The sequence below is a fragment of the Trichosurus vulpecula genome, chromosome 7, assembly GCF_011100635.1.
Source record: "Trichosurus vulpecula isolate mTriVul1 chromosome 7, mTriVul1.pri, whole genome shotgun sequence".
In the NCBI taxonomy this organism is placed as follows: Eukaryota; Metazoa; Chordata; class Mammalia; order Diprotodontia; family Phalangeridae; genus Trichosurus; species Trichosurus vulpecula.
In genome coordinates, this window is record NC_050579.1 from 72310156 (window position 1) to 72334557 (window position 24402).

The window sequence follows — 24402 nt, forward strand, 5'->3', positions numbered from 1 at the left end:
ATAAAATCAGGGGCTTCAACTAGATGATGTCTAAGGCCATTTTCAGGTCTAAATCTATGATCCTATGATCTATTCCAGTCCTTCACCCAATACATTAATTTCTTGTATAATATTCCCAACATTCAGCCTCTGTTTAAATATATCCAGTAAAAAGGAGCTCATTACTGCAGGGAACTACAAACTGCATGTGGCAGTGAACTCACTGCTGTGTGAAAAAGTCCATTTCATTTTCAAACAGCTCTTGTTAGAAAGTTTCTTCTTACATTAAGCCAAAACCTCTCTCCTTGTAATTTAAGATTACAGAATCTCAGTGTTGGAAGTCCAAACTGAACTTGAAAATCCCTTCTTTAACATCCTCAACAAGTCATCATCTGGTGTCTGCTTAAAGACATTTAATGAACCTAATCCTTCCTGAGACAACCTATTCTATCTTGGGACATTTTTAATTTTTAAGGAGGAAAACTTACATGTTTTAAAGTGAAATGAACAGAACCAAGAGAACATTGTACACAGTAACAGAAATATTATAAGAATAATCAACTGTGAAAGATTTAGCCACCCTGATCAATACAGTGATCCAGGACAATTCCAAAAGACTCATGATGAAAAATGCTATCCACCTCCAGAGAGAAAACTGATAAGTTAAGTAGTACAAGTACAAATGGAAGCATTTTTTCTATTTTCTTTATTTTTCTTTTTTTGTGGCATGGCTAATATGGAAATATGTTTTGCATGACTTCACATGCATTGTGGGTATCACCTTGCTTGTCTTCTTAGTGGGTAGTAGAGGGACCGGAAGAAAGGAGAGAATTTGGGATTCAAATGAAAAAATGTTTTTAAAAAAAAGTGTTTTCTTTTATCAAGTTGAAATTTGACTGTCTGTGGCTTCTACCTATTCATTGATTCTAGTTCTCCCAGGAGCCAAGTAGAATAAGTCTTAGTTCACTTTCATTTGGTAGCTTTTCAGATACTTGATGACAACTACCATGTTCCCCTAAGCTTTATCTCCTCCAGGCTAAATATCCCTCCTTTCTTCAACCAGCTCTCCTATGGCATGGTCCCTAAGGTTTTCACCATCTGGATTGCCCTCTGGATGGGTTCCTTGGAAAGGGAACTTACCAGTTTCCTTCCTAAAATATGGCATGCAGAACTAAGCACAGGGACAGGGAGAATATCTGCAACTTCTGCGCACTGGTCCTAGTTCTTCCTTCTGGAGCCAAGTAGAATAAGTCTTAGCCCTCTTCTACAAGATAGCTCTTGAAAATTTTGAAATTATCGTTGCCTGTCTCTTTTTCCCCAGATTAAACATTCCCAATTGAATCAACCAATCCTTAACCCAGTAATTTAGATATTCAGATGCCAAATGTGCCTCTAATACAATTATTTTTTATAATTTATATACTTTTCTAGCAAAAAAAAAGAATGTATTTGAGATCTTTGCTATGGTGGTTCTTTTCATTGTTATATTTTTATTTTAATATGTTTAGCTTTGTTCTGTTGCAAATGGATTAATCTGTTAACTGAAAAATGTTATTTTTTTGTTACACATTTTTTTCAGATAAAACTGAGTGAAGTTGTTGGAACAGGAAAAGATAGTAGAATCCTCAAAGAAGATATTCTCAATTATTTGGCAAAGCAGACAGGAGCTATTTTACCTCCATCACCAAAGTCTGAAATCATCCCACCTTTACTAAAATCTGAAACAACTCAGTCTATTCCTGTACCAGTGTTGAAACCTAAAGTATTTACAGGCAAAGATAGAACAGAGCCCATAACAGGTAAAGTCATTAATATAATGTATCAGTAAAACAACTTTTGGGAAAATTTCTTAAAGGTCTGTTCAAGTATGGCATTGGCAAATTTATTATGAATTTGTTGAGAAATTCTCTGAACCAAGAGGAATGGAACCTTTTCGGAGTTGTGTATCCATCAGTGGGAGTCTCATAACTGGGTGATGGATAGGAGGCCAAATTAAGGTAAGAAATTTATTAGTATGCTATTAGGGAATACTGCTTTCACCAAGTTAGCTTCAACTTTCTAGGGTACAGATACGGTTTTTATAACCTTTCAGGACAGTATAGCATTCTGCAGAAACTTAGATCAGTCAAGCATTACACATTAGAGGGGGAGGTATAGAAAAAGAGAGGTCATCAGCTGAATCAGAAGAGGGGAGTATTTGGTATGCAACTGGCAAGATTTATTTTAAGAAAACAATCCCCCTTCAAAGGCTGTAGACTAGGGGAAGTAACCAAATACTTTTACAATTGTGAAAGAAATCCTTTCTGCAGAAATGTCTCTGCAGAAGACTGCAGTCTCGTAAACAAGAAGAGCAAGTAGTTGCTACAACAGTATATGAAACTATCTGCTTCACTCTGTCCTTTCATAGTTTGTTATATTTTGTTTCTCCTTCAACAAGGTTTTGAGATTTTATTTTATTAGACTACCAGGTGGTTAGGGGATTAGTTTGTCAAGAGGCTATAAAACAATTGTGATTCCTATTTTTATCCAAGTTTCATGTAATTATTAATTAAACAAGTAAATTTTTGATAAATTGTAATGAGTAATACTGGAGCAAGTTTACTTAAAATATAACCTCTGTTATTTATGGCTTTATTTGAAGACATACAAGATTTCAGCTTTTCCTTTTGAGTTCAAGTTTTCAGAATGGAAGTATGTTCTGGTTAACTTACAGACTCATATAAAACATCTGGGGACTATCTGCAACTTGTAAATGACAGTCATCATGTGACAGATAAAAGTAAAAAGAGGGGGCAGCTAGGTGGTGCAGTGAGTGAAGCACCAGCCCTGGAGTCAGGAGGACCCGAGTTCGAATACGGCCTCAGACACTTGACACACTTACTAGCTGTGTGACCCTGGGCAAATCACTTAACCCCAATTGCCCTGCTTTCCCCCATGCAAAAAAGAAAAAGTAAAAAAAAAAAAGTAAAAAGAGACTTCTCTGTTTAAATTTTCATCTTGAGCTATTGAATATTTCACCCTCAAAAAGCTACTTAAAACACTGCCAAGTACCTTTGGATAAATTTCCCTCAGTTGTCCAAAACCAGTAGCTTCCAGGTTTTGTAAGGCAGATAGTTGTTATAAGAAAAAAGTTTCATTTTTGAAATCAAATATCATAAAAATGTAATGTTCTGATAAAGTAAGATTCTAATAAATGGTTATTTAATTTTTTCCAGGCTTTGAGAAAGCTATGGTCAAGACCATGACTATGGCCATGAAGATTCCTCATTTTGGTTATAGTGATGAGGTTGACCTTACTCAACTGGTTAAGCTACGAGAAGAATTAAAGCCCATAGCTTTGGCCCGTGGAATTAAACTCTCCTTTATGCCTTTTTTCTTAAAGGTGAGAATTCATTTATATTAGGGGCATCAAATATAGAGCATTTGAAATTCAGTTTATCGAAAATATAGTATATTGCATGTGGATTTCCCAATCAAATATTACTTTTTATTCAAACATACTATTTAAGATTTCTCATGAATTCCCCTTTTCCCTTGTTCCCCAAGAATTCCTAAACTAAGTATCTCCTTACTATCTTTTATCTAACCTTCCTAAGTATAGTGTTATCTGTTGTGAGACATCTAGTCTTTACTGACAGGGTCATATAATCTTAGATTTATTCAATTCATTTCATTAAATATTAATTAAGTACCTACTATATATAAGGTATTTTGCAGGGGATATAAAGTACAAAACAAAAATGTTCTTGATAGATTTCTAATAATCATGATGGTTTTATCTTTAGGAGCTTATATACTCCTAGGGAGATATAGCATGTGCATCTGTAAAGACAAAGTATATGCAAAGCAATACAAAGTAATGTCAAAAGGGGAGAGCATACTAATAATGAGGGGGTGTCAAGAAAAAGCTTAGGTGGAAGGCATTACCTGGGGACAAACTAAGGGTGCTTTGATGGGGAGAGGAAGAAGGAGAACATTCCAGACGATGGGGTGGAGTGAGGGTGGAGAGGTTGAGTTACCACTTATGCAAAGGCCTGAGGATAAGTAAAATGTGTGGGCAACAGACCAAACTGACTTGAATAGTGTGGGAAGGAGACTCATATGAGCTCAGACTGGGTAGATTGGTCGGCCTCAGATTGTGGGGGACTTTTTATGCCAGGCTGAGAAGTCAGGATTTTATCTTAGAGGCAGTAGGGTGCCTTTGAAGATTTTTTGAATGGGATGTGTGGGAGAAGCAGGAGGAAAGTAACATGGTCAAATCTGTGTTTTAGGAATACCATTTTGGCAACTGCATGAAAGACTGAAGAGGGGAGAGACTGAAAGCATGCAGACCATTTGGGAAGTTGTTAGAATAATCCATGGAAGAGGTCATGATGGCCTGAACACTAGGGCAGCAGCTATGTTAGTAGAGACAAGGGCACATGTTGATAACATATGTATAGAATTTTGCAAAACACTGTGGAAAGCACTATGTAAATGCTAGTTATTCTTTTTTAGATATGAAAGATGTTGTGGAGCTAGTATCAGTAAGACTTAGCTGACTGGATGTAAGGATTAAAGGGAAGGAAAGAATTAAAGATAATTCCTGTGTTATGAACCTGGATAACCTGAAGAACAGTGGTACCATCAGTAGAAATTTGAAAGAGGGAAGGTTTTGAGGAGAAAATATAATTCCGTTTTGGACATGTTGAATTTGAGGTACCGGTGGGACATGCAGGTGGACATGCAGTCCAAGTATTTGGTAATTTGGGACTGAAGTTCAGGAGAGAGGTTACAGCTGATCATATTGGTTTGCAGATCATCTACACAGAAGTGAAAATGGAAACCATGGGAGCCACATAATGTTAGATTAGAACTACACAGGATCTTAGAGATCATCTGATCCAACCCTCTTATCTTACCAGTGAGGACACTGAAGGCCAGAAAGGTTCACCCATTTGCCTTTGGTCATATAGCAACTGGCAGAGTCAGTATAAAAACCAAGCTGTGCTAGTGGGGGCAGCATGGTGACAAAGAGGAGAGAGAACTGCATGTGAAGTCAGGAAGACGTGAGTTTGAATCCTGCCTCAGATACTCACTGTGTAGCCCTGAGCAAATCACATGATTTCTCAGCCTCTGTTTCCTCATGTATAAAATGAGAATCATAGTAGCACCCCTCTCATAGGGTTCTTGTGAGGATCAAAGCACTTCACTAACCTTAGAGCACTGTATAAATGCTGGCTATTACAATTGTGTTTTCCATTATACAGTGCTGACTTATTCTGGTGAGCTTTGAGTTAAAATAATGTGACTCGGTATTCATTGTTTGCATTTCAAATACTGATTCAGTGAAACTTAATTCAACTAATTAAACTTGATTTAATTAAAATTATTTTAGATTAGTCTTAATTAGGAAATAGGGACTTCTCAAGCTGGGAAATGAATGTCTTAAAACTCTCATGCCCTATGTTCCCTTTGAGTGTGTGCAGCTAAGTAAATTATTGCCTGTTATCATTGACTCTTGAAAATCTTAATTTCACGATTCTAATTCAAATACTTATTAAGAGTCTATACTGCAGTTACAGAGTTGTACTGGAGGACGTACAAAGGTTAGATAAGATGCTGTCCTTGTTATCATGGCATTTAAAATCCCTTTTATCTTGAAAGTCCCTTTCCTGCTATTTGGGACTTTGTTTGTAAGAAGGATTAACTTTTTTGCCAGCAAGTTCTTTTAAAAAATGTAATTATGACTTTACTAACCATTAAACAAAAAGTCAAACAAAATAAAAATAAAATCATCCGTAAAATTATTCAGTTTAACAAACATTAAATGACTACCATGTGCTAGGTTCTGTGCTAGATGCTGGGGATACAAAGATAAATAAACAATGACACAGCTCTTGACCTCAAGGATCTTACATTGTATTATATTTGGGAGATATACAAAAAGGACATTTGTGATCAGACCAAATGAGAGATCCTGACCAAAGTATTCTAGTAAATTTAAGAGTTAGAGACAGAAGCACACACATACACAGAGGTACACACTCACATAGTGACATACAAAGAAAGATATATGCAGAAACAGACATACACACATACAGAGGCATACATAGAGAGATCATAGAGAAACATGGTACAGAGACACGTAAACAGAAAAAGACACAGAGATATGTATAGAGAACTTTTAGCTGAAGGAAAAGGCTCAGGAGAGGCCTCATTGAGTAGGTGACAATTGAGGTGAGTGTTGAAGGAAGAACAAGATATTGGGTAAGGTGAAGATGTGGAGGAAGTACATTTCATGCATTCTGTGGAAGTGGACACAACATCAGCGAATAAACAGTCTAGTTTGTCTGGAGTGATTGTAGACGACCTTGAACACCTCTATATTTTATCCTAGAGGTAATAGAGAGAGCTAGTAAAGGATTTTAAGCAGGGCAGTGATGTGTTTAAACCTGTGTTAGGTGGACTATTTTAGTAATTGTGTGAAAGTTCCACTAGAGAGAGGAGAGATACTTGACACACTTACTAGCTGTGTGACCTTGGACAAATCACTTAACCCCAATTGCCTTGCCTTCCCTCCTCAAAAAAAAAAAATGGAGAGAGTAGAAAAAAATGTACGTTAACTTGAATAAAATATTTAAAAACTAACTTCCTATTTAGTTGTCTTCCCTTCCAAATTCTTTTTTTTCTGTGTACTTATTTGGTTGTCATCGTGTTTTTTGTAGTTATCAGCTTGTATATTCTGGTTCTACCTTCTTTACTCTGTCACTTCCTAAGGCTTTCCATATTTCTTTATATTCTTCATACTTGTCATTTATTGTGATGCATTATATTGTACATTTCTTATGTGACATTAATACACCACACTTTATTCAGGCACTCCATAGTCGTTGGACACATAGAGTGTTTCTAGCCTTTCACTATTAGAAAAAAAGCTAAGAATATTTTTTAACAGAAATGTCTTCTTTTTCCTTTTAACTAACTTTCTTAGAGTATAATCCTAGTTGAGAACAGTAGGCCAAAAGGGCACTCATGTTATACATTGCCAGGTAATTATTTTCCAAAATGATTAACTTTACAGAAATGTCCCATACCCACAGCTAAGTTTAACTTTATAATATTTAACTATCTTTGTCATTCTAATGAGTAAAGAGTTGTACAACAAAGATCTGTATTGATGAGAAAGTAGTGTCCTCCCAAATGAAATCATAGGTCATTGAAGTAAATGTCTATTTCTTTGGAAGGTAAGCATTTTCTTCTTCTCCACAATTGAGATAAAAAAGAAGGAAAATTAATGTGTTGTGTGCATATAATAACTATATTTACGTTATTGATACACTTTTTACTAAATTATATGCTGTGAGCCTTCCCCAATGATTCATTATAAGATGGAGGTAACTTTGGTGTTGCTTGGAAGTAATAACAAGTTGAACAGGCCTCAGGTAGGAACCCAGAGACTGACTATATGTCTGTTATATGATGATGAGGTTAATTAAATTAAAAGAGACTCATTATCAGGTTGGTTTGGAGGGTGATGAATTACTTGACCATAGCAACTCTTGAAGACTGCATAGCAGGTTGAGAAGAGAATTACCCTTTCTGACATCATCATGGCTAGTTGAAATGTAAGACATGAAATTGTGGGTCTAATCCCCACTTTTTCATCATAGTTCTGTGCAGTTTTTAAAATAAAAATTGTTGAAAAATGATCTCTTAACCAATGTTTTGTAATCTTAAGTTTATCAAACAGTAATACATTTTTTGCCCTTGATTTTAATATTGAATTTTCTGTTTGGTCCATTAATTTACTTTTTCATCTAGTACCAAATAGTTACTACTGTGCTTGCTTTCAGCAGCACATATACTAAGATTGGAACAATACAGAGAAGATTAGTATGGAAGGATGACATACAAATTCGTGAACCAAATAGTTACTACTTGTGCAACTTCTCCTTACCCCCGATTTTTCCTCCGTGGTTCACCTTGTTATTTTTGTCTGTTTTTCAATATAAATTTTATGCTTTTTTATATATTCTACTAGTTTGAGATATGTTAAATTTCTAAGTTAATTTAAGTAATATTGATAAATTCTTTTGGTATGTTGCTTTATTTTCTAATTTCAGTATATACAAACAACTTATTTGATTTTTGTTGTTTTTTTGTTAATATAGGCATCCTGGGCTATAAAATCCTTGAATCACATAGATTTTCATATCTTGTGTATATGATGTCATTATCTTTGAAGTGATCTGTTTTTATTTCAACAATTCTTTAACACAGGCCGCATTTAATAAATGCTTTTAAAATTTTTGTTTAGGCCTGCACTTTTGATCTTGTGTTTATTGTTTTTCAGCTTATTCCAGTTTTATCTTACTATAATCTTTAAATCTACAAAATTTGTCTGTGAATTTAACTATAACTTCTCCATAAGCTAGACCTTAATTAGTTTTGTGAATATTACATTTGTATTTGAAAAATATATATATCACCTGTTTATTCCATTCACTTTTCCCATATTTGTCAAAATCAGTTTCAATACTCTATTCAAGCTGTAACCTTGTTTTCTTTTTGTTTGCATTGTATTAGCAGAATATGGGAATATCCTATTAATTTTCTATTTATTTATTCTTGGGAAATTCTTAGGCTTTTTGTCAATTTAAGTACTGTATTTTTTGGTGTATACCTATTCAAGATTCTTAGTCTCATCAGTGATACATTTAAGCACTAAGTATCTTTTTTTATCTTAATGATTTCTAATTTAATTACAGCATCATTGCTGCAATTCAGAATTTTCTTCAGCTAGCTATAGCATGGCAAAATTTACTTTTTGACAGTAGAAATGTTTTTTCGGGTAACATGAATTGTATTTTCAGTTCACTCTATAACTTTATCTTTTTCTAGGGGAATTCAGTCCATTTATATTCAAAATTATAATTGTTAAATTTAACTTACCTCTTAAATTGTTATGTTATTCATTTTGTCAGAAAGGAATTCATTTTTCATTATTTTACTAATTTTAGTTCTTGCTGAGCTTAACCAAAAAACTAAACTAAGTTCATGGTTTTTTTAAATTTATTTAATATATTTAGTTTTCAGCATTGATTTTCACAAGAGTTTGAATTACAAATTTTCTCCCCATTTCTAGCCTCCCGTCCACTCCAAGATGGCGTGTATTCTGGTTGCCCCGTTCCCCAGTCAGCCCTCCCTTCTGTTGCCCCACTCCCCTCAAATCCCCTTTTCTCTTCCCTTCTTGTAGGGCAAGACAAATTTCTACGCGCCATTGCCTGTGTATCTCGCTTCCTAGTTGCATGCAAAAACTTTTTTTTGTTTGTTTTTGAACATCTGTTTTTAAAACTTTGAGTTCCAAATTCTCTCCCTTCTTCCCTCCCCACCCACCCTCCCTAAGAAGGCAAGCAATTCAGCATAGGCCACATGTGTATCATTATGTAAAACCCTTCCACAATACTCATGTTGTGAAAGACTAACTGTATATTGCTCCTTCCTAACCTATCCCCCTTTATTGAATTTTCTCCCCTGACCCTATCCCTTTTCGAAAGGTTTGTTTTTGATTACCTCTTCCCCCTATCTGCCCTCCCTTCTATCATCCCCCCTTTTTTATCTTCTTCCTCCTTCTTTCCTGTGGGGTAAGATGCCCAATTGAGTGTGTATGGTATTCCCTCCTCAGGTCAAATCTGATGAGAGCAAGATTCACTCATTCCCCCTCACCTGCCCTCTCTTCCCTTCCTACAGAACTGCTTTTTCTTACCACTTTTATGAGAGATAATTTACCCCATTCCATCTCTCCCTTTCTCCCTCTCTCAGTATATTCCTCTCTCATCCCTTAATTTGATTTTATTTTTTTAGATATCATCCCTTCATATTCAACTCACCCTGTGCCCTTTGTCTATATATATATATATATACACACACACATATATATATACACACATACATATATACACATATATATATACACACATACATATATACATGCATACACAAATACATACATATACATACCTATATACACACACACATATATACATGCATATTTCCTTCAGCTACCCTAATACTGAGGTCTCATGAATCATACACATCATCTTTCCAAGTAGGGATGTAAACAAAACAGTTCAACTTTAGTAAGTCCCTTGGGATTTCTCTTTCTTGTTTACCTTTTCATGCTTCTCTTGATTCTTGTGTTTCAAAGTCAAATTTTCTGTTTAGCTCTGGTCTTTTCACTGAGAAAGCTTGAAAGTCCTCTATTTTGTTGAAAGTCCATATTTTGCCTTGGAGCATGATACTCAGCTTTGCTGGGTAGGTGATTCTAAGTTTTAATCCTAGCTCCATTGACCTCTGGAATATTGTATTGATAAATAACTTGATTTTTTGGACAGGATTTTTTTCTTTGTCTTCATAGCTTGATGTATGCTGTGTTTGGATGAGCTGAATGTAGGGTTCTTTGTCATTAGTGTTCTATGGATTCTCTGTTTTAATTATTATGACATCTTACATACTTTAGGAAGTTTTCTTATTCCTGGAATATAATGATCATATTATTATCTTTTTCAAAATTTTCTAGAATTGCAATTATCTTGAAGATACCTCCATCTTTATCTCTTCTCCAGATCTATCACTTTCTTCTCTATTAATTCCCAGTAATTTTCTAAAAATATTAGTTTGTAGGTTTATTTGTCATAGTTTTCTTCCATTTTTCTGCCCTTCAATTGACTAGTTTTGTGTTTGATGTCTTCCATTAATGTCATTTTCATGCTAATTTCTCAATCAGATTGGAATTCAATATTATGCCCTTATTTTTCCTTAGGTAATTCTAACTCTTCACTTATTTCCTCTTGTATTTCTTTGCATATTCTGTTTCTTTTAATTCCTTTCTTTGTCTATTATCTATTTTATTGTGCCAAGGTATTCCTTTTCTTTTTTGATGCTATTGTTGATGCTGTTTCAGTACATTTTACATGGTGTTTTTGTTTACTCTTTTTTTATCATTGGCATTCTTGTGAGTTTTCCTGGTATTTTTACTTCTTTTTTGTGTGTTTTTATTGCAATTTTTGAGAGCCCATTCAGAATTATTGTAGGTTTTTCCATCCTGGAAAAGCTTTAATTCAGGTCCTAGTGACAGACTTTTTTTTCTGAGGATCCGCCAAGGTAAGTATAGAGAGGCTCACCACTACTTGGGTATCAATTCCTTGGTCGTGACAATCCAGGGGCCTCAAATATTACATGGCCTGAACCTCTACTTTCAAAGTAGTGTTAGTTCCATAGAATCCTTAATATTTTATTTATATGAAGGCATATCTTAGATTTTAGAAATTAGCTTTGCTTCCCTAGAGGTCTGTTCTTTTCCATCTCCCATCCTTGAAGTCCCTTTGACATTCAAAAGCTGACTACCTTGTCTTTGTTTCTTGAATGATTAGGGCTATCTTATTCTCTAGGATCAGAAGTTTACATTTTAGATCAGTGTCACTTATTGGTGTTGTTGGCTTGAAATTAGTTCCAAGATAGAAAAAGATTTGTGGTTTTTTTTCCCCTCCCTTTCCTCATAGCCAATTTAAATGACTAAAGGTGGCATTTTTTTCTGTTTACCAGGCTGCATCTTTGGGATTATTGCAATTTCCTATCCTCAACGCTTCAGTGGATGAAAACTGCCAGAATATAACATATAAGGTTTGTTCTGTACTACTTAAAATAGTCTTCCAATAGCAAGTGTCTTAGATGTGTTTACATTTGAAAGATGCAGAGTACCTTTGATAAATGTTTTTAAGGAAGGGAACAAAGAATATGAAAAAAAATGGATCATGTTTAGAAATAGGGGTTCACTACTTTAAAGAACTTTTGTTTTTATCAATGCATGAGACAGATAAGTACTTTGAGGGAAAGGGGAGGGATACTGAAGGGAAACGATTTAATTTGTAAAAGAAGCCTCCAAAAATCAATTTCTAAGAATTTGAAAAAAAAAAAAAGCAAAAACCCAAAAAAGTACTTTAAAGAGGCAAGATACAGGTTGTATTCCACTGAATAACTTGATTTTATCTCATCTTCCATACGTAAACTCTAGTGCTTTGTTGGATTTTTGATGAAAGTGCTTTTTAAAAAAAAATTACCTTCTAGTACAGAAAATCAGTATCAAATTTACACACACACACACATACACACACACACACACACACACACACACACACACACACACTTCATTAAAACATTCCCAAAGCATTAGCACAAAGAAATTTGTAGGCAAAACCAGCTTTTACTTGTGTGGAAAAAAAACTAGCTGTTAAGGTAAAATGTCTGGTTGGGATTTTTTTTAAAATATAAGACAACTTGTAATTTCACCCCATAGAAATGAAGGGAAAAAAACAACATAAAGGCCAGTAGTTCACAGTCAAAATGGTTCCCTTTCTCTCCCTAGTGTGTTTTAACTGCTCCCCTTCCTCTATCTCTGGGGACAATTCAGTCTTCTAGACTTATGCCACTCATCTTTGTTTTATATTCCCTTTGAAGGAAAATTATTTTGGGTATAGTGGGGAGGCAAATCCCCAATATTGTGGTGAGTCTGTCTTTTATCTAGACTCATATTCCTCTGAGGGCTCAGTCTCTCCCCATCCTAGAAGGAAAGTGAACTCGAGGTTAGAGGGGCAAACTGCTTCCCTTTGGACTATACCATCCGAAATATTCCTGGTAATAGTGGAAGGCAAAATCCAGACCTTTTTCTCCTCTATTTTTTGTGACTTTATTCCCTTTTCCTCCTCTAGCTTCAATATCATCTAATTAATCCTCTATTTCTTATAGGAAGAAAGATCAGTTCTAGAATTGTTAAGCTTAAAGTTGCTAAAGAGTGATCTCTGAAATGCTCAATGCACAGGAAATCTCCCCCTTTATTTTTTAAAAATATCATTTTATTTTTCTCCAGTTACACATGGAAATAATTTTTTAACATTTGTTGGGGTTTTTTTTTTACTTCCAAATTCTATCTTTTCCTCCCTGTCCTTCCCCTTTCCTGAGACGGTAAGCATTGAATTTCATACATGTGCAGTCAAGCAACACATTTCCATGTTAGTCATTTTGTGGAAGAAAGCTGACCAGAAAAAAAAGCGAAAAATAGTATGCTTTGGTCCGTATTCAGACACCATCAATTCTTTCTCTGGAAATGGATAGCACTTTTCATCATGAATCTTTTGGGATTGTCTTGGATCATTGTGTTGCTGAAAATAGCTAAGTCATTCACAGTTGTTCATGGTACAGTTTTCCTGTTATTATGTACCATGTTCTCCTGGTTCTGTTCACTTCACTTTGTATCGGTTCATATAAGTTTTTCTAGGTTTTTCTGAAATCAGCCTGCTCACCATTTCTTATAACACAATAAAATCCATTACAATCATAAACCACAACTTGTTTAGCTGTTCCCCAATTGATGGACATCCCATCAATTTCCAATTCTTTGCCACCACAAAGAGTTACTAAAAATATTTTTGTACAAATAAATTCTTTTCCATTTTTTAAATCTCTTTGAGATACAGACCTAGTAGTGGTATTGCTCAATCAAAGGGTGTGCGTGGATTTATAGCCCTTTGAGCATAGTTCCAAATTGCTCTCCAGAATGGCTGGATCAGTTCACAACTCCATTAACAGTGCATTAATGTCCCAATTTTCTCACATCCCCTCAAACATTTATCATTTTCCTTTTCTGTCATATTAGCTAATCTGATAGATGTGAGGTAGTACCTCAGAGTTGTTTTAATTTGCGATTCTCTAATCAATACTGATTTAGAGTATTTTATATAACTATAGCTAGGTTGATTACTTCATCTGCAAACTTCCTGTTCATATCCTTTGACCATTTACCATTTGAGGAATGACTTGTATTCGTATACACTTGACTCATTTCTCTCTATTTTGAGAAGTAGGCCTTTATCAGAGATATTTGCTGTAAAAATTTTCCCCTGTTTTCTGCTTTCCTTCTAATTTTAGTTGCATTGGTTTTATTTATGCAAAAACTTTAATTTTATATAATCTAAATTTTATATTTTGTAATGTTTTCCATATCCTGTTTGGTTCTAAATTCTTCCCTTATCCATAGATTGTCAGGTAAACTATTCCATACTTTGCTAATTTGCTTATGGTATCACCCTTTATATCGAAATCATGTACATATTTTAACCTTATCTTGGTGTACAGTGTGATATATTGATTGATCCCTAGTTTTTGTCATATTCTTTCCCAGTTTTCCCAGCAGTTTTTGTCAAATGATGAGTTTTTATCCCAAAAGCTTGGATCTTTGGGTTTATCAAACACTAAATTACTACAGTCATTTACTACACTGTATTGTGTACCAAATCTGTTCCACTGATCCACCTATTTCTTAGCTAGTACCAGATTGTTTTGATAATTACCACTTTGTAATGCAGTTTGAGATCTAGTATGTCGTTTGGATTTTGGAACTATCTCTAGGGTAAGTGATTTTGTTTCAGTGACCTGGAAATTAGAATAGACTTAGAACTTTATCCTAAAATTCAGTTACTTGGGCTGGGAGCAGAAAAATAATGGGTTTTTTATAAACAGAATTATAGGGATTAGAGGTGGGGAAAGCAGCCCTCTTTTAGGGGAACACAGGGAGGTAAAGTCAATCTTTCCCTAATTTCATATTCAGTTGTTAACTTTGTGAAACAAATATTTTGCCATTTTTATTTTATAGGCTTCTCATAATATTGGAATTGCTATGGATACTGAACAAGGGCTTATTGTCCCCAATGTGAAAAATGTTCAACTCTGTAGTGTGTTTGAGATTGCCATTGAATTAAATCGTCTACAGAAACTGGGTTCTGCAAAGCAGCTGAGAACTGTTGACATCACAGGGGGAACATTCACATTGTCCAACATCGGATCAGTGAGTACTGTAATATTTAAAATATTCACATTTATAAACTGAGTCACAAAAATTTCAGAATTGAACAGAATCAGGAATAAATCTTGAAAAGTATTTCTTTATAGCAATACTAAATTTGCCTGTTGCGAACTTTAACCTCATTTCTCCTAGTAATCCTCTGGCCCAAGTAGAATGCCTCTCATTCTTCTGTAAGATAAACAACCTTTCAAATAAATACTTGAATTCTGATGAATTTCTGCGGTCATTTCTGCCCAAGACTTCTCCACACTTACATCCCCAATTCCTTCATATGGCTTGAACTTAAGACCAATGAAAAGCCCAAGACAAAGTTCCTGTGCAATTAATAATCAATTTATTAATTAGGCTAGCAAATAATAAATTGATAGTTAGTGCTCTCTCTTGGTGACCAAAGACAAACCTTGGAGATGATCAAATGCTTAAATACCTTTAGAAAAGTGGGTGCCCTTGACAGGGGGATATCAATTCAGATTGGTGAACAATCAGTGAGGAGGCAAGCAGATTTTCAAATGGGGAGGTGGGCTGAAAGCCTTCAGCTCCTCCTGCTGCTTAATAATGAGACTCAGCTGCCTCCAGCTGTCTAGATAAAGGGATACATCCACCTAGACCACTTAAGCTGAACCTTAGTGGGGCATAAACCTAATGCTTTTTAGAGGCAGAATTCACCTAGATTGGATTCTCTTTACACTTTCATCAGAAATAAGCTCTCCTACTTGCATGAGGTCCCACCCAAAATTGAGGTGAATGTTCTTGGAAGGTTAAGCCAGTCTCATCATTGGCCCTGTCCTTCAGAGATTGGCTGACCTACAAGGGCTGGTCCCTGAATCAGGAAATAAAAAAAGAAAAAAACCTGGATCCCAGTACTAATAATTGGTTATCTCAAACTCGAGTCCCTTTGTTAATATGGAGGTTATGAATCATATCTATACATCTAAAAATATAAAATTATAAATGTAAAAAACCTCTAAAATTCTTTAGAGTATTTTTTCTAAAACCCCAATTTCTGTACTTTTCTCTCTTTCAGATTGGCGGTACCTATGCCAAACCAGTGATATTACCACCAGAAGTAGCAATTGGAGCTCTTGGAGCCATAAAGGTACAAATAGATAAGTAACTGAGGAATGTCAGCACTAATTAAATTTAATCCTTTTGTTAATGGTAGAAGCATAGTGACGCTTTGTGATGTTTCTCATCACGTTGTAGATTTGGGATTCTGAAAGTATCCCTACAGAAGTTACTTATAAATGCAGGAATACAAGAGGCAAATATAAAAGTAATCCCTGCCATAAAGGAGCTTAGAATCTGATGAGGAAGACAACATGTGAACAGATACACACAAGACAAGCTACATACAGGATAAATAGGAGATAACTAACAGAGTAAAGATGTGGGAATTAAGAGGAGTTGAGGAGTGCTTCCTATAGAAGGTGGGATTTTAGTTGGAACTAAAAGGAAGCCAGGGAGATTAGTAGTCAGAGCAGAAGAGGAACAGCATTCCAGGTATGAGGGCCAGCAAGAGAAAATGCCTGGAGCTGAGAGATGGAATGTCTTGGTCGTGGAACTGCCAGGAGGCCATTGTCACTGGTTTGAAGAATGTGTTTTAGGGAGTATGGTATAAGAAGACTGGAGAGAGGTAGGAAGGGGCTAGGTTATAAAGGACTTTGAATGCCAGACAGAGCTTTTTGTATTTGCTCCTGGAGGCAATAGGAAACCCTTGGAATTTATTGAATAGGGGGTGACAGGATCAGACCTGCACTTCAGGAAAATCATTTAGTGGCTTTGGTGGAGGATTAATTGGAGTGGAGAAAGACGTGAGGCAGGCCGACCCACCAGCAGGCTATTATAATAGTCCAGTCATGAGGTTGATGAGGGCCTGGACCTGTATTAGAGTGGTGGCAATGTCAGAGGAAGGAAGGAGGAGCATTCAAGAGATGTTGTAAAGGTGAAATCAACTAGCCTTGTCAACAGCTTGGATATGGAAGGGAGAGGAGGGTAAGAGATACTGAGGAATCCAGGATGATTCCTAGGTTGTGAGCCTGAGAGACTGGGAGGATGGTGTTGCTCTTTACAGTAATAGGAAAGATAAGAGGGGGGAAGGTTTAAGGAGAAATATAATGAGTTCCATTTTGGACCTGAGAGACTGGGAGGATGGTGTTGCTCTTTACAGTAATAGGAAAGATAAGAGGGGGGAAGGTTTAAGGAGAAATATAATGAGTTCCATTTTGGACGTGTTGAGTTTCATGACTACTGCACATACGGTTCGAGATGTCCAAAAGGTAGTTGGAGATTCAAGATTGGAGGTTAGCAAAAAGTTTGAGGCAGGATGGGTAGCTTTGAGAATCATCACCATAGAAGTAGTAATTTAATCCATAGGAGCTGATGAGATCCCCAAGTGAAGTAGAAGAGAAGAGGGCCTAGGACAGAACCCTAAGGTACACTGATGGTTAAAGAGCATGAACTAGAAGATCCAGCAAAGGAGACAAAGGAGCTGTCAGATAGGGAGAAGGAAAACCAGGAGAGAGCAATGTTCTAGAAACTGAGAGATCAAAGAGTGCCGAGGAAGAGAGAGTGATCAGCAGTGTCAAAGGCTGAAGAGAGGTCAAGGAGGATGGGGACTGAGAAACGACCATTGGATTTGGCAACTAAGAGACCATGTGTAACTTTGAAAAGTATAGTTTCACTGCAGTAGGGAGCAGCTAAGGTGATCACTTTGTGGATAACTGAGACAGTATAGATTAGCATAGGGTAACATCAACTATGTCTTTCTTATAAATATTATATTTATTTTAAAACACCAAATATAAGTTATCTCATATATAAGGAAGGAAGAAAACAAGCATTTATTAACTACCTACTATGTGCTAATGATTGTGCTAAGCACTTTACAAATATCTCATTTGATCCTTACAACAACTCTGTAAGGTAGGTGCTATTCTTATATACTGAGTCAGCGACAGGTTAAGTACTTGCCCAGGGTCACTGCTAGTTAAGGGTGTGAGGCTAGATTCAAATGCAGGTCTTCCTGGCTCCAGGCCCAGTGGGCCATCTGGCTCCCTGAAAGTGATGAAAAGCAGTGTTGTTTAGTGGAGGAAAGAGGGAGGTCATAAAATAAAGATGACTTGGGCTCAAATTCGGAGTAGGGAAAATACTAGTTGTTGGACACCCTGGATAAGTGACTTAAACTGTCAGGGCCCCTGGATCTTTAAGTCTATAAATTGTTGATCTTTGTGTAAAAGAGAACTTCCATACCACAGGTAGAAATCACAGGTCTATATATTTTTTTAAGAATAGCAAAATTTGCCAAAAACATAGTAGGCACTTAATGAATGCTAATTGACTGAATGGCTCCTTTTTGAGCTCTGCATTCTATCTCCTTCCTCACTTCTATCTTTCAAGTCAACAAGCTTAATGAAACACACATTATGTGCCAGGCGCTGTGCTGAAAAGTATAGACAGGTTAAGTTGGAGATAATCTTAGGGGGAAAGCCCTAAAATAGTGGAATGAAGCCAATGAAGCCAGAAGGTAGAGGCAGGGAAGGAGAGCATTCCCATCATGGGAGACAGCCAGGGAAAATTCACCGAGTCAGGAAGTGAAGCATCTTGTGAGGAACCACAGTGAGGCCAGTGTCACCAGGTCATGGAGTACATGAGAGTAAGATGTAGGAACACTGGAAAGGTAGGAAGGGACCAGGTTATGGAGCGTTTTAAAAGCCAAAGTAGTCGTATTTGATCATGGAGGTAATGGGGGTCCACTGGAGTTTATTGGGTAGGGGCATGACATGGTCAGACCTGTGCTTTAGGAAGATCACTGTGCTGGCTGAGAAGCGGGATGGACTGGAGTAGGCAGACGCACCAGTAGCTATTAGAGTAGTCCAGACATGACATGATGACAGCCTGAACCAGGGTGATGGCAGTGTCTGAGGAGAGAAAGGGCCATATTTAAGAGATGTTGCAAAGGCGAAATCAACAGCTTGGATATATGGTAGGTGAGAGAGAGTGAGGCGTCGGGGGTGTCAAGCCTGTGACTTTGAGAAGCTTTACCTTCAGTTCTTAATCTGCTTCCTATGAATGATTCCTATTGATGTTGTCTTCCTCTTTCAAATTGCTTGATATTTACTAACGTGTATACACATCATGCCCCCTAAGTAACATGGTAGAAATAGTCATAATAATATGACATTTTTTCTAAAGTACTTTATATAATTTCTTTTGGGCTTCACTGTGACCCTGTGAGATACACATTGCAAATATTATCTTCATTTTTAAAGATGAGAAAACTGAGGCTCTGGTCATAAAGCTAATGTCAGAGGTAGGATTTGAACCCAGGTCTTCCTGTCCAATGCCAGCATTCTGTTTTGCCACGTTTCCTCTAGAATGGAAGCTCCTTGGAGGGAGAGACGTTCACTTTTATCATTGTGTGCCCAGCACTGCACCATGAGAGGAATTTTGTGAATGGTTGTTGAACTGAATTAATTACCTGCATGTTCGCCACTCTTCCTGGGAGATTTGTTTTGTCTTACTTTCTCTTAGCAAGCCAGAGCAGAGAGCCAGTAAAAGAAAGAGGAAAGCCATTGTGTACAGGTTCACAGAATGGGATGGCTTTCATTTTTCCAGTCCAGAGCTCCTCTAGCAGCGAGTTTATGCATCCCATACTCTCCTTCCAGATGGGTTGTCAGCATTGGGATAGAACTGCTGGTTTCTTTACTAAGTTCTTTTAGTTTGTAATAATTGGATGGCCTGTCACAAGCCCCTATAACAAATTATTCCTTTTTTAGAGAAATCAGGCCCTTTTCTTCTAAGTATTTTAAAAAATGACAACATGCAGTACATACTCACCATGCTGCACACTGGCTATCTTTCTGCCATTTTCATGTCTCTCCATTCTAGCTTTCCATCATCTCTGGGAGCAGTAACCGGATTGATATTGCCATTCCTGGAGAGGATGTGTCAATCAATTGCCTGTGTCTACCCTCACCAGCCCTTTGACTTCCCAAACAAAAACATTCCTCCCTGGCCACTACTCTACTATATGAGAAATACAAGCTCCTTGAAGACAAGAACTGTCACAATTTTTGTATTTGTACTCACATAACTTAGCACTGTGCCTGGAATATAGTAAGGTCTTATTGTTCATGCCATTAAAGTTTTAAAAATATGATTCTCTAACAAGAAGATTTATATGAATTAGCATAGTGGATAGAGAGCCAGTCTTTGGAGAAGACCTGAATTTGAATCCTGCCTCTGATACATGCTATATAACCGTATGACCCTGGGCAAGTCACTTAATCTATCAGCCTCAGTTTTCTCATCTGTAAAATGTCAATAATAATTGCACCTACCTAATAGGGTGGTTGTGAGGATCAAGCAAGATAATATATAAAGAAAGCACTTTGTAAATCTTTAAATACTATATAAATGTTATCCGCATCATCCTTATCATTTAGTAGCCACAAATAAACATGGAGAATGAAGGGTGAGGGGGACAAAAGCTTTCTTTTCCCATTTCCTAATTCTCCTGTCTCATTTTTTTGTTTATAATTATATAATAAATTTTAAAACAGAGTGAGATCTATGCCAAATCCCCCTAGAGCACAGATTCTTAACCTGAGATTTATAAACTTGTTTCTTTACTATTTTGATAACTTTGTCTTTCTTTTTTTTTTTATTTATAGCCCCAGGATTTAGCACAGTGGGTATTTAGCATGTAGTTGGTACTTAATAAATATTTATTGACTATTGACTATAACTGTATTTCAACATAATTGGTTTCCTTTCTAATTCTGTGTATTTTATTTTATGCAACTAAAAACAGTATTTTAGGAGGAGATCTATAGGCTTCACTAGACTTCCAGAGAGGTCCACAACCCAAAAAAAGGCTAAGAACCCCTTGTTAGAGAATTGCATATATCACCAGGAGAATAGTCTAGTTAGATAAGCTCCATTGAGTACAGGAAATATTGATGTCCTCTTAGCTAAAATACCCTACTCGTTAGGAAATATAAAATAGAAACTCCTTGAATGATACATATAGATACATATGGTTTGTTTTCCAGTATAAGTTTTTATGGCCTCACATCACATCTGTTAGACTTTACTGACACTATTAGAGAAGAGACATAGATAGTCCTTGCAGCCACAACTGCTTTGCATAGTTTGGAATTTGAGCAAAATTGTTCCCCTTTTTTATTTCTAGGCTTTGCCTCGGTTTAATGAGAAAGGTGAAGTAATCAAAGCACAGATAATGAATGTGAGCTGGTCCGCTGATCATAGGATTATTGATGGTGCTACAGTGGCCCGCTTCTCTAATGTATGGAAATCCTTCTTGGAAAATCCGGCTTCTATGCTGCTAGAACTGAAATAAATATTGATTTGAAACATCCTTGAACTTTCTGGGCATCAGAAGAATGTATAAAACCTAGCTATGCTAGAACATTTTCTTTATTTAAGTTCGTATTATGTGAATGATTATATTACATGACCAAGATCCCATAGTAAAATGCCAATCTTCCTTACCATGTTGCAGCTTTTAAATTTAAATGGGCAGCTTTATTGTAGCTCTCTTAAGGTTGTCAAATTTTATAAAACAGGGTGTGACATGTAATATCTTAATGTTATACTGAGATCTTAAATGTAAGGGATATTGGCAGCAACAAGACTGACATTACTGAAAACTAATATCTCCATATGCTATCTCAGTATGATATTTTTTAATTGTCTTACAGGGGTTGGGAAAAGGAATTTATATACTATAATATTTCTTTGCCTAGTATTAATTATACAAATTTTTAAATAAAGTGCACTTATGTTTATCTTTAAAGACTTTTATTATTCAGTAATGTTATTTTCATTCCTGTAAATGTCTTATCCCTTATAAACACTACCGTAAATCTTTTTTTTCTGTGTATAGTCTTTTTTTGTTTTTTTTAAAATAATTATCATTTATTTATTTAATGTTTTTAGTTTTCAGCATTGATTTTCACAAGAGTTTGAATTACAAATTTTCTTCCCATTTCTACCTTCCCTCCCACTCCAAGATGGCATATATTCTGATTGCCCCATTCCCCACTCAGCCCTCCCTTCTGTCACCCCACTGCCCCTCATCCCCATTTCCCTTACTTTCTTGTAGGGTAAGATAGATTTCCATGCCCCATTGCCTGTATATCTTATTTCCTAGTTGCATGCAAAAACTTTTTTTTGAACATCTGCTTTTAAAAGTTTGAGTTCCAAATTCTCTCCCCTCTTCCCTCCCCACCCACCCTCCCTAAGAAGGCAAGCAATTCAACATAGGCTACATGTGTATCATTATGCAAAACCCTTCCATAATACTAATGTTGTAAAAGACTAACTATATTTTGATCCTTCCTGTCCTACCCCCCTTATTCAGTTTTCTCCCTTGACCCTGTCCCTTTTTAAAAGTGTTTGCTTTTGATTTCCTCCTCCCCCATCTGTCCTCCTTTCTATCGTCCCTGCTTTTTTATCTCCTTCCTTCTTCTTTCCTGTGGGGTAAGATACCCAATTGAGCATGTATGTTATTCCCTCCTCAGTTCAAATCTGATGAGAGCAAGATTCACTCATTCCCCCTCACCTGCCCCTCTTCCCTTTCTACATAACTGCTTTTTCTTGCCACTTTTATGCAAGACAATTTACCCCATTCTCTCTCTCCCTTTCTCCCTCTCTCAATATATTCCTCTCTCATCCCTTAATTTGATTTTATTTTTTTAGATATCATCCCACCTTAAATCTTAAAAGAGGGAAGACTGAAATGATCTTAAAGGAATCCTGAAATTATGTTTTATAACTATTTCCCTACTATTTGCCTTCTCTATTTCTACATATATGATACTGGAGAAAGTCATACAGCTTTGCTAACTGGGTCCACTGCAAATTTTTTAACCTAATCTCAGCTGAGTAATCGCTATTGCACAGCAACCCTTCTATTCTTCCCTAATTAACTATCATGCTCCCCAGAGTAGTTTTTCCAAACCTAACCTTCTCTCCTAAAGCAATTCTTACCACCCTTTCTGCTATCCTTGTCCCTTGCCTTACTGGGGAGATAGAGATATCTGCCATGAGCTTCCTCTTCTTACCCTTTCATGCACTTAGGATTCTAGAAAAATGGGCCTTCCAGTTGATCTGAGCACCAGAGTCCATCGCTTGTCCTCAAGTCTTTTATAGGCTGTCCTCTGTGCCTGGGATGCCCTCCCTTCTCATCACAGTTTCTGTCAAGGCTGAGCTCTGGCACCATCTCCCCACTATGCAAAGACTTTCCCTCTTTTCCTCAGTTGTGGGTGCTCTTTCCTTCTTCAAATTACTTTGTATTTTTGTACAAAATATTTTGTAATTTTTGTACACACATCAACACCGGCTGATGAAAGTTCCTTCAGTGTAGGAACTACTTTCCATTTTTTGCCCTATTTTTTGTCTTGGTATTCCTAGCTTCTGGCACAGTGGCTTGTATATGACACAAGTTGGAGCTTAATAAATGTTTAATTACCAGTAAGTTCTTTAAGGACACTATCTAATTCAGGTTTCTAATGTTCCTGATCCTTATAAAACTGTTATTTGGGGATTCTTGACCAATCATCTAAGTGTTGCTAATTTAAAGGAATATATTTGGAGAAATTTGTGCACTTCTTATATAGGAAAATCCTGTAGCTCTTCCTTTTACATGTAGCAGCTTATATACCCTTTCCCTCTATTTAGGATTTCACTGCCTTCTTTATTGCCCTCTGCCAAACCAAAGATAGTGTGGTATGTTTAGTCAGTCATGAAGCATTTATTACTAGGCACTGGTAAAAAGAATTCATTTTTTTTGTTCTTAGGAGGAAACTAAGTAATAGGGGACAGGCAAATCAAGGACAATAAGAGTGAGGACAACAAGTAGAATAGACTGCCTTAGCTGGGGAATTCCTTGTCCTTGTGGGTGTTCAAGCAGATATGTAGATGACCAGTTTATGAGGGATACTGGAAAGAGGGCTCCTGCATCCTTGACCTAGGTAACCTATAAGATCTTTTCAACTCTAGAATTCTGTGATTTTAGAATAAAAATGGGCAATGATTGAGCAATCGAATAGATTCCCTCAGGAGCATAAGCCAATGCTGACTTTCATTCAGAAATACAATCTTGTTTTAATGCTGTGCAATTGAATATATCAGGTGCTAAATATATTGACTTGAGATTTGTGATATAAAAAGAAAGAAAGGTTTCATGTTTGTATTAAATTAAAATTTTGATTTAGAGTTGAAATCAACATTTTTTAAACCACTTAAAGAGAATCTGTACATAGGACAGGGAGAATTGATTTTCAAGTATATACAAATAGAATAGTTTTGCACTTAATTCATTATTGAAAAGGATATTGTGTTATATTAATTGATTTCAAAGAAAAATTCATGTATCTTTTGGAATCGAATTTTTCAATAAAATTTTTAATAATCTTTTTTTTTCATTCTTTCAGTATTCAACAGTCTTTGGTTGAAAAGGAGTTTAAATGATTCTAGACCCAAGAGAATCCACTATGCTT

At 36.2% G+C, this 24402-nt stretch overlaps 1 protein-coding gene and 1 pseudogene across 2 annotated transcripts in view; both read left to right on the top strand.

Annotated features, from left to right (window-relative positions):
* Nucleotides 1-21770, top strand: part of DBT (dihydrolipoamide branched chain transacylase E2) — a 61415-nt gene extending 39645 nt beyond the window's left edge. Inside the window, exons 7-12 of one of the 2 annotated variants that reach the window (XM_036767418.1) lie at nucleotides 1559-1778; nucleotides 3195-3361; nucleotides 11566-11643; nucleotides 14669-14860; nucleotides 15903-15974; nucleotides 21072-21769. In XM_036767418.1, the coding sequence (XP_036623313.1) occupies nucleotides 1559-1778; nucleotides 3195-3361; nucleotides 11566-11643; nucleotides 14669-14860; nucleotides 15903-15974; nucleotides 21072-21239 (897 nt within the window). In that variant the 3' untranslated portion in view covers nucleotides 21240-21769. Of the gene's footprint in view, nucleotides 1-1558; nucleotides 1779-3194; nucleotides 3362-11565; nucleotides 11644-14668; nucleotides 14861-15902; nucleotides 15975-21071 lie in introns of both variants that reach the window. The other variant, XM_036767419.1, reaches the window with a different exon arrangement.
* On the top strand, nucleotides 7801-7899 carry LOC118858926 (annotated as a pseudogene).
* Nucleotides 21771-24402: the final 2632 nt, after the last annotated feature.